The sequence below is a fragment of the Myotis lucifugus genome, unplaced genomic scaffold, assembly GCF_000147115.1.
Source record: "Myotis lucifugus unplaced genomic scaffold, Myoluc2.0 scaffold_138, whole genome shotgun sequence".
Lineage (NCBI taxonomy): Eukaryota > Metazoa > Chordata > Mammalia > Chiroptera > Vespertilionidae > Myotis > Myotis lucifugus.
In genome coordinates this window covers 1,863,679-1,874,269 of record NW_005871186.1, presented here as the reverse complement: position 1 = coordinate 1,874,269, position 10,591 = coordinate 1,863,679, and the positions used below count along the sequence as shown (strand labels likewise).

At 39.5% G+C, this 10,591-nt stretch overlaps 1 protein-coding gene across 1 annotated transcript; it reads right to left on the bottom strand.

The window, feature by feature from the left end:
- Positions 1–646: 646 nt before the first annotated feature.
- LOC102424835 (olfactory receptor 52K1) lies at positions 647–1,655 on the bottom strand. Its single transcript, XM_006094521.1, has one exon. The coding sequence runs from the start codon at positions 1,636–1,638 to the stop codon at positions 694–696; it is 945 nt and encodes a 314-aa protein (XP_006094583.1). The 5' UTR covers positions 1,639–1,655; the 3' UTR covers positions 647–693.
- Between the last annotated feature and the right edge of the window lie 8,936 nt (positions 1,656–10,591).

The window sequence follows — 10,591 nt, the reverse complement described above, 5'->3', positions numbered from 1 at the left end:
TTCAGCTCTTCTATGCATTCATATAATAAATATTCGTAAGGATTTGGGAGACAAAAGGCATATGCATGTGAAAAGTAAGTTACCATAATATAAATTTTTATAAAGTGATATCCCAAGACTCCTTTGTTAATTGTGCGATAAGGAATTGCCCGTTACTATGGGTCAGAAAGGAACTGACTTAATAGAAGGAGTAAATCTCCTTAGAAAAGGAGCTGTCCAACTGTAAAACCACTACAAGAGTAGTAAGCTAAAGAGTGTCAGAGGCTGAAAACCACTTATCAAAAGAGATAAGGAATTATTTTCAGTACTATATGTGGTTTTAGCCTTTGGATAACAAAATTTGGGTTCAATTCTTCACTCATAGTCTGGATGAAGAGTTCACCCAGTCTCAGCCAATATTCCTACTATCTTTCACTGATATGACAATAGCACTTTGGAAGGCTTCTTGTTTTTTTAACCATCTGATGAGTCTATGAAAATAGGAAGGTCAAACTTCTGTTATCAGACAGACTGTGGGACACACCTGTTTTGATCTTATTGGTGAATCTGTGAGATTGGCACTTCGTTTTTCTTATCATTATTGAGAATTAACACACATAGAGAATGCAATTTTCCTACTTGAAATCTTTCATCTATGCTTCAATCCAGCACCCACTCAGTATTGGATTGGTGAGTAAGGAAAAAAGTATGCATCTACATAGCCTTTTTCCGGAATAGACTGAGCACATGATCACGAATCTGCTTGGTCTTGACCCCATAGATGATGGGGTTGATCATGGGTGGAAAAAGAAGATAGAAGATAGCAAGGAGTATGTGTACATGAGGGGCAGCTCGGCGAGCCACACGGTGCATGACTGATGAGATGACAACAGGTGTGTAGGTGGACAAGATGGCACCTATATGAGACACACATGTCCCAAAGGCCTTGTAACGGGCTTCCTGAGAGGCAAGCTGTAGAACTGCCTGAAGGATGAAGATGTAAGACAAAATAACAAAGAGCAGATCCAACACCACTATAAACATGGCCACTGCAATGCCATAGATATTGTTGAAGCGAGTGTCCCCGCAGGCCAGCCTTACCACAGCCATGTGCTCACAGTAGCAGTGGGCGATCATGGGTCCTCGGCAGTAGTGGAAGCGTCTGAGCAGAAAGGGGAGTGGAGTCATTAGTGTCACAGCCCGAGCCATAGCAGCTATACCAATCTTGGTGATAAGGGTCCTGGTCAGCACCGTGGTGTAGTGCAGTGGCTTGCAGATGGCCACATAGCGGTCAAAGGCCATGGCCAGCAGCACTGCTGACTCCATGATGGAAAAGGAGTGGAGAAAGAACATCTGGACCAGGCAGGCATAGAAGTTGATCTCTCGATCTTTAAACCAAAAAATAGCCAGCATTTTAGGAAGTGTTGTAGAAGAAAGGACAAGATCAATGGTTGCCAACATGGCCAGAAAGAGGTACATGGGCTCATGAAGGGCTGCATCAGCCCGGATAATGAAGAGGAGGGTGCCGTTGCCTAGCAAGGCCAGAGTATAGGCAAAGCAGAAAGGAATGGAGATCCAGACATGCAGGTGCTCCAAACCTGGAATTCCTACCAACAAGAAGACAGCTGGATGAGTTGAGGTAATATTGGAGGCTGACATGACTTCTGGAAATTTCCCTTGTCAGTTTTTGTGGGCCCCTTCACCTTCTATATATACCTTCTTGGGAGGATTAGCTCTTGTTCCCATTGCCAGACCTTAAATATAATCAGTTATTAGGCCTCATAGAAATGGAAAAGCATAATCCATATTTTATTACCTCAAGGAACTTTAAATTTCATTGAGTAGATAGAATATTAAAGATGATTAGAACTGATATCACAAGACAGCTTTTATAAAGGAATGAAGAGAAGGTAGTGTTTTCTGTGTTTGGGGTGTTTTCAGGAATACCCTGTTAAAAGAAGTAGAAATATGTTTAAACAAATGCATTTCTTTAGAACATACATTGGTACCAAACTACATGATAATCAAGCTAAGCTCACAACCACAAAAGCCAATTTCCTGTCCTAAAATCTCAGGTTTGAGTGCTTGTATAAGTTGAATAAAGCCTGCAATTTCTATTAATTGCACAGTTTGTATATTTTCTCTAGCACTACACTATTAGATAGGACTGCCACTAGCCACATGTAGCAATTTATATGTATTAAAATAAAATGGAAATTCAATACCTCAGTTATTCCTAGCACTGTATCAGTGCCGAAAGTCACATGTGACTAGTGCTACCATATTGGATTATTCAGATACAAAAGATTTCCATCATTGCAGAAAGTTCTACTAGAGAGAGCTACTCTCAGGTATATCTTCCAGGTACATTCCCCATCCACAAATTTCTGTAAATACAGCCCTACCTTAAACTTTCTAAGAAAATAAGGCTCCTCTTCTTCTGGTTCTCTTCCATCTAAATTCATGTTAAGCTCCCTATTCATGTGGCTCTCCGTCCAATCATCTTCTAGCTCCCTTATTTTCATTGCAGAACTCTCATGTTTAGCAAAGCTAATATCTGACTTCCATAACAAATGCCCTTTGTTAATCTTTCATCTTTCCCTCTTCTCTTATTGATTTTTCTCCTCTGTCAAATCTTTAAACTCTGGAGTTGCCCAGTTTTTACACAGCCACTTTTCTCTTATAGAATCCAGTTAATGTGGTTTTCATGAGCATTACATAAGATTATGTATTTAATGCAGATTGGGATAGCCACTGTGGAAAGCAGTATGAAGTTATATCAAAAAATTAAAAATAGCTCAACCGGCATGGCTCAGTGGTTGAGCATCAGCCTATGAATCAGGAGGTCATGGTTTGATTCCCAATCAGGGTACATGCCCGGTTTGGGGCCCAGTTCCCAGTGTGGGGCATGAAGGAGGCAGCTAATCAATAATTCTCTCTCATCATTGATGTTTCTAACTCTCCCCCTCCCTTCCTCTCTGAAATTAATAAAAGTATAAAAAAATAATAATTTTTAGAAGTGAGAGTGGAGATGGAGTGGGACTGAATGGAGGAAGAGTCAGCAAAAAAGACAGAGTGGGCAACCTATCAGAAAAGTTTCCAAAATGATGTGCTATCCTGATAGGTTATTGAAGGTAGTGGACTAAGGAGGAGGAAAAAATGACTAAACCAGATGCTACCAATAAGTCAAATAATTCCAAAACAAAGAATTGGGCTTGTATATAGAAGTGCAGTGGGTTGGAGACCTTGATAAGAAAAATTTTTGCTAGAGTAGATGAAGGCAAAGCCAGATTTGATGGAGTTCGGTGATAAAAATGAGAATTTGAAATTTGTTAACTTGGCTCAGGTTTCTGCAAAGGCAAACAGTAAAGAGGCCCTGGCAGCTGCAGAGGGAAGAGTGTGTGTGTGTGTGTGTGTGTGTTCAATTGTTTTTAAGAAGGAAAAGAAAAAGACATGTTATTAAACTGAAGAGAATTTATCCAGTAACAAAGGAAAACAAAATTTACAAGAGAAAGGAGAATATTGCTTCAGAAATGTTCTTAAATCATCCTCTCTAGTGTTCTACTTGTTTACCATGAATTTTGTTATCAGCTCCCAACATTATGACAATATGTTTCCATATCATATCTTCCCTCTTAGCCACAGACTAGTATATCCAACTCTCAATTTACTATCCTCATGTAACAGTCTCACAGTTATCTCAGCCTATCGTGCTTGAGGCAGGAATCTTAACTTCATCCCTCTATGCGCATTCCATACATCAGTACATAATATCCTCTCCAACTTGTTGTTCAACCCAGAATTATTACCTACCCTTACCTCCTGCACCATATTCAATCCACCAGCAGGTCCAATTGGGTCAGCCTCCACAGAAACTCTCAAAATTGCCTACTCCATTTCAATCACCGCAACACTTATTCAAGACACCATCGTGTCCCATTTGCTATAGGAACAAGACTTTTAAAATGTGTGCAGATCTCTGTCTTTGGGCTCCAATTTCTATCCTTCCACAAACACCGGCCTATTGTAAAATAAAGGGACTGCCTTATTCACTTCTGTAACTGCAGCTTCTAGCATACACATTGTGTTGAATATTTCACCAAATGAAGAATGAACTACCAAAGTTGAAAATGTCCTCTCACTGTGTTCAGATATCCCCAGCTGATCCAATAATAGGCTATCTTCCCATTTAACATGCAATTAGGAGATACGTTCTAAGAAACCCAACCAACCTTGGTGAAGCATCAGAATAAAATCTTCTCAATGGAAAGTATTTTTCCCTGTCTTGCACATCTTTTCCAGGAAAAAGAGCACTTTGGCTTTGTAGGAAACAGCAAGAACTTTTTTTTCCGCTGTTTTATCTTCAGTGCCAGGTACATAGCAGATAGTCTATAAATGACTGTTGCACCTTCACCCTCAAGAAATATGCATTTTTTCAACAAAATTGAACATATTTTATTTTACCTCTGAGTCTCTACATCTCCCTGACTTGTTCTCTCTACATACTAAACATAAGTAACCACCCTGTGACTGATCCATCCTTCTTCACCCAAACAAAAAGTTATCTATTCTATCAATTTCTTCCCCCAAACACAGGTTATCCAATAGAACATGACCCTTACTTCTGTTGAAGCTCATCAAAAATATACCCCTACCAGTCCTAACTGGTTTGGCTCAGTGGATAGAGCATTGGCCCACGGACTGAAGGGTCCTGGGTTCAATTCTGGTCAAGGGTATGTGCCTCAGTTGCAGACTCGATCCTTGGCCCTGGCCCGGGTGTGTGTGAGAGGTAACCAATCAATGTGTCTCATATCGATGCTTCTCTCTCTGTGTCTCTCTCCCTCCCTTCCACTCTCTCTCTAAAATTCAATGGAAAAATATCCTTGGGTGAGGATTAACCAAAAATAAATAAATAAATAAAATAAAATAAAATAAAATAAAATAAAATAAAATAAAATAAAAAATATATCCCTCTAGAATAAGGATCTCAGAAGAGGGGAATATATGGAACCAGTCTTTCTTACCAACCATCCAGAACATAGGAACCTGCTTTGCCGTGAATGCTTTATCCTGCCTGTACTATGTTTCTGAGGTCAAAATGTCCATACAAGATCAGAGGACTTGTCTATTTCTTTGTTTTTCCCCAAAGTGCTTAAATGGGTCTCCATGGACAGAGAGTACTCAACACTGGCATCTACTTTGTAGTCTACACTTCTATCATAAGAGGGTATCAGAAAGATAATCTGAATGAGTATGATCTAGAGATGGGAAAATAGTCACTCACCTAAGGTCCTTCAAGGATGTGGCTTGTGGAAGAACCAATAGGAAATGTATTTCTACCTCTCCCTGCATCTTCCTAGTTCAGGCCTCATTTTCTCTCTCCTGACTAATGCAGTAGCTTCCTAATTGCAACAGGGATACTAGTGGGGTGAGAGGAGAAATGATAGGTAAGAAGTGACAGGATCCAAGCTGTTATAATCAGCTAAAACTGCTTGGAGTTGAACCACAGTGTTTGGCATAGAAAGGAGGCAAAAATCCTCTGTAGTGGAGGGAGTGTCTGGAGTATGTAGACATAGCATTTGGGTTGGACTGTCAAGATTTATGCTTCTTCAATTGAAGAGCCAAAGTAGAGGCAATACAGAAATAGGGAGCAGGCAGGAAGCTGATGCCTAAGACTAGAACTGAGTGTCAGAGGTAATTGAGGTGCCCCCATCCTCTCCCATTCACCACACCTGTCACCTCTTTCCTGTTTCTGCTAGTCCAGTTCTGTCCATAGTCCAATGTAGCCTTCATCTTCCAGTGATAGACATTTGGGAAGGAGGGCGTTGGGAGGAGAACCACTGCCTTTATCCTCACAAACCTCGGCTCTTCTCCCAAAAGGATGTGGAAATAAACACTGCTGCATGTGAGAAGGGTCCTCAGAGGCTCATGGAAGACTCTGGCCTATTTTCTGGGGAACCACTCTGACGCAGAGTTCCCACCTCTGGGGGTCCTGCAGATTACATCCCCGCCTCCTTTGTGGTGCTAAGTCAGGCCTCCCAGGAACCAGCTGTGCTTAACACTCCAGAGACTTTGAGCACTTCAGTTAGAGACTGCGTGGGCCTTTGTCTTTGATATGTGTCTACTTTCCTCTACCCCTTCCTTGCAGTGTCTCCTAAGAAAGAGAACCTCATTAAGACAAAAACTGCAACCAACTCCTGTCTGATAATGACCCAGAAGGGCAGCAATTCCAGCTACTCTCTGTGTGTATTTGTATGTTGTTAATATTTACTGCTATTTTAAAGCACTCTACCTGTCCCAGCTATGCTCAAAAGAAACAAGCTAGAAGTTTGTTTTTATTTCTGAGTATTCTTTTCTTTCCATTTTATTTTGTACTAGATGCTCAGTGCACAAATTCATGCATGGGTGGTGTCTCTAAGTGTGGCCTGCAGGGATTGGGCCAAAACCAGCAGTCCAATGCCGCCTGTCGCTCCTACCTGCCGCTCCCGCTCATCCCGGCCCCACTGCACCTGCCGTGGGCTTACGCCCAAGTCAGTCCTGATAGGAAGAGGCCTGTGTCTGGTGCCCATCCTGGTGGGGGTAGAGGAGATCTAGACGGGATCAGCCCTTCAGGCAGGCGGTGGGACGCCTGTACTGGCCCAGGATCCCAATCCATCCCGCTGATGTTTGCGCCGGTTGTAGGGAGCCACCTGGCAGCTGCTTCTATATTGTTTCTTCCTTGAGGAGCATCTAGGAAAGGGAAGCAGCCATGGTATCCGAGGCCAACTTCCAGGAGGCCAGTGCGCTGTTGGGATTGTGCCAGTGGCATGCCAGTCTGTTGGTGCGTTCTCCAGATATTGGACTTGCCGGACTACTGAGGGAGTGAGTAGCTGCCACCAGGCTGGTGGTCCGCTGGGACAGGTCGGTCAGCTGAGCAGCACTCCTGCTGTGGGAGCACACTGACCACCAGGGGGCAGCTCCTGCATTGAGTGTCTGCCTCCTGGTAGTGTGCATAATAGTGACCAGTCACCTGGTTGTTCAGTCGTTCGGTCACTTAGGCTTTTATATATATAGATTGGTTTCAAGTGTACAATTTAGTGGTTAGACAATCATAGAATTCATGTAGTGTTCCCTTTGATACTTCCAGTATCCCAACTGGCACCATATGTAGTTACCAAAATATTATTGATAATGTTTTGGTAACTATCTATATTATAAAAAGCCAGTGACTGTAATGCCATAATGACCAAACAACCTGTCACCAGGAGGTGCATTGATGGGTTCTGCGGTGCGCGGCAGGTCTGGGTCTCGCACAATTTCACTCACTGGGCCTCTAGTATGTTATAATCCCTATGCTTTACTTACAGCCCCATGACTATTGTGTAACTATCAATTTGTGGTTCTTATTGCCTCCACCTCTTTCACCAAGTCCTAATGCCCCTCCGCTCTGGCAACCACCAGTTTGTTCTCTGTGTCAATGAGTCTGTTTCAATTTTGTTTGTTTGTTTTGTTCTTTAGATTCCACATATAGGTGAAATTATATGGTAATTGTCTCTCTCTCTGATGGATGATATTTCACTTAGCTTAATACCCACTAGGTCTATCCATGCTGTCTCAAATGGTAAGATTTCATCCTATGGTATATATCACTGCTTTTTTATCCACTCATGTACTGCTGGGCATTTAAGTTGCTTCCATAGCTTAGCTACTATAAATAATGCTACAATGAAAATAGGAGTGCATATATTCTTTCACTTTCTTGTTTTGAGTTTCTTCAGATAAATCCCCAAAAGTGGAATCACTGGGTCATAAGGCAGTTCCATTTTTAATTTTTTGCTTTCCACAGTGGTTGGACCAATCTACAGTCTCACCAACAGTGCATAAGGGTTCCCTTCCCTCCACATCCTCGCCAATACTTGTTTGTTGATTTATTGATGTTAGCCATTCTGACAGGTGTGAGGTGATATCTCATTATGGCTGTAATTTGCATTTCTCTGATGATTAGTGACATTGAGTATCTTTTCATATGTCTATTGGCCACCTGTATGTCCTCTTTGGAGAAGTCTCTATTTAGGTTTTTCCCCCATTTTTTACTTAGGTTGTTTGTGGGATTGAGTAGTAAGAGTTCTTTATAAATGTTGGATATTAACCCCTTATCAAATGTCTCATTGGCGAATATGTTATCCATTTGGTGGATTGTCTCTTAGTTTTGTTGATGGTTTCCTTTGCTGTGCAAAAATTTTTTAGTTTGATGTAGTCCCATTTGTCTTTTGGTTGCTTTTGTTTTCTTTGTTTGTTTTTTATTTCCCTTATCCAAGGAAATATATCAGAAAAAAATATTGCTAAGAGAAATGTTCAAGATTTTACTGCCCATGTTATCTTCTAGGATTGTTATGGCTTTGATTCTTACATTTAAGTCTTTAATCCATTCTGAGTTTATTCTTATGTATGGTGTAAGAAGGTGGTTTAGTTCCTTTTCTTTTCTTTTTTTTTTTCATGTATCTGTCCAATTTTCCCAACATCATTTCTTGAATAGGTGTTTTTATATCATCGTATGTTTTTGCCTCCTTTGTCAAATATTAATTGACCATATAGACATGGGTTTATTTCTGAGCTGTTTATTCTGTTCCATTGATCTATATCTGTTTTTATGCCACCACCAAGCTGTTTTGATCACTATGGGCTTGTAGTATAGTTTGATATCAGGCAGCATGATATCTCAAACTTTGCTCTTTTTCTCAATATTCCTGAGGCTATTTGGGATTTTTTGCGGTTCCATATAAATTTTTGGATTATTTGCTCTAGTTCTGCAAAATAACACCACTAATATTTTACAGGGATTGGATTAAATCTATAAATTGCTTAGGGTACTACAGTTTCATGATGTTAATTCTTCCTATCCACAAACACAATATATGCTTTCTTTATGTATATCTATTTTTATTTCTTTCTTCAGTGCCTTATAATTTTCTGAGTACAAACCTTTTACCTCTTTGGATAAATTTATTCATAGGTATTATGTTTTGGTACAGTTGAAAATGGAATTGTTTCCTTAGTTTCCTTTTCTGATATTCATTATCAGTGTATAAAAAGGCAACCTATTTCTGAATATTAATTTTGTATCCTTCTAATTTACTGAATTCAGTTATCAGTTCTAGCAGGTTTTTTGGTGGAGTCTTTAGGGTTTTCTATATACAGTATTATATCATCTGCAAATAATGACAGTTTTACTTCTTCATTTCCAGTTTGGAAGCCTTTTATTTTTTTCTTCTTATCTTATTGCTGTGGCTAGGACTTTCAGTGCTGTGTTGATTAAGAGTGGTGAAAGTGGACATCTCTATCTTATTACTGATCTTAAAGGAAATGCTTTTAGATTCTCTCCATTGAGTATAATTTAACTTTGGGTTTGTAATATATGGCCTTTATAATGTTGAGGTATGATGCCTCTATTTCCACTTTGCTGAGAGTTTTTAACATAAATGGGTGCTGTATTTTGTCAAATGCTTTGACTCCATCTATTTATATGACCATGTGGTTTTTAATCCTTCATTTTGTTATGTATCGTATTACATTAATTGATTTGCAGATATTGTATCAACCTTGCATTCCAGAAATAAATCCCACTTGATTATGGTGTATGATCTTTTTAATGTATTGCTGGATCTGGTTTGCTAATATTTTGTTGAGGATGTTTGCATTTGTTTGTCAAGGATATTGGTCTATAATCTTATTTTATTGTAGTATCTTTATCTTATTTTGGAAATAAGATTGTGTTCAAGCATGAAGTTTTTAACCAAAGAAAAACTAGTGGTAAAACAACTTTTATTTTTCCAGAGGGAATTTTGAGAGCAGAGATGGGAAACAAAACATGGTTCTTGCTATATATTCCCCTCTTTGACAGCTTCCAACCTTCCATACCCCATCTGATATGGGCATTTAAATCATCTTTCAAAGCTAAATATGTATAAGCAGATATATAGAGATAGAGACAGATAGAAATAGAAATATATAATTAGTAAACAGTAGTCTCTGAGGAAATAAGGAAGTCACAAGATAAAAATAAATGGATGCATTTGTGGAAGATGGTGTATGAAGGTTTGTGTGGCTCCACAAATCCAATTGTCAAGATTAATATTAAGGGAATTATCTATTGTGTACGTTTGCATGGGGATAGGGAGAAAAAGACAGAGGCCAATATCCCTATCTCCCATCTGCTTGCCTACTTTTTTTGTTTTTTCACAATTCTGAACCTTGAGATGAAAAGTTTAGAGAGCACAACTTTGTACTTAGAATTTCCTACTTTATTTCAGGACATAGATGTGTAGCATTCCTCCCTTAGAAATCTATGTATTCTGAACCCCGAGCAAAGGTTTGGCACAGATTTGGTACTCAATAATATTTTGTGAGTAGACTAGTAAATAAATAAAGAAGTCATATTTTGGGTGAAAACATAAGATTGATCTGTGTGTAAAGAAAAGATTGCATGCTATAAGGAAATGTCAGAAGACATCTTATTCAAAGTCTTTAATGAGAGGTATTGAGCATGAAGATATAGATGTCAAAAGAAGTCCCAGAATACATAGGCTGACTCAGTTGAAGAAATAAATTTTAACAAGCAAATCTGTCTTACTTG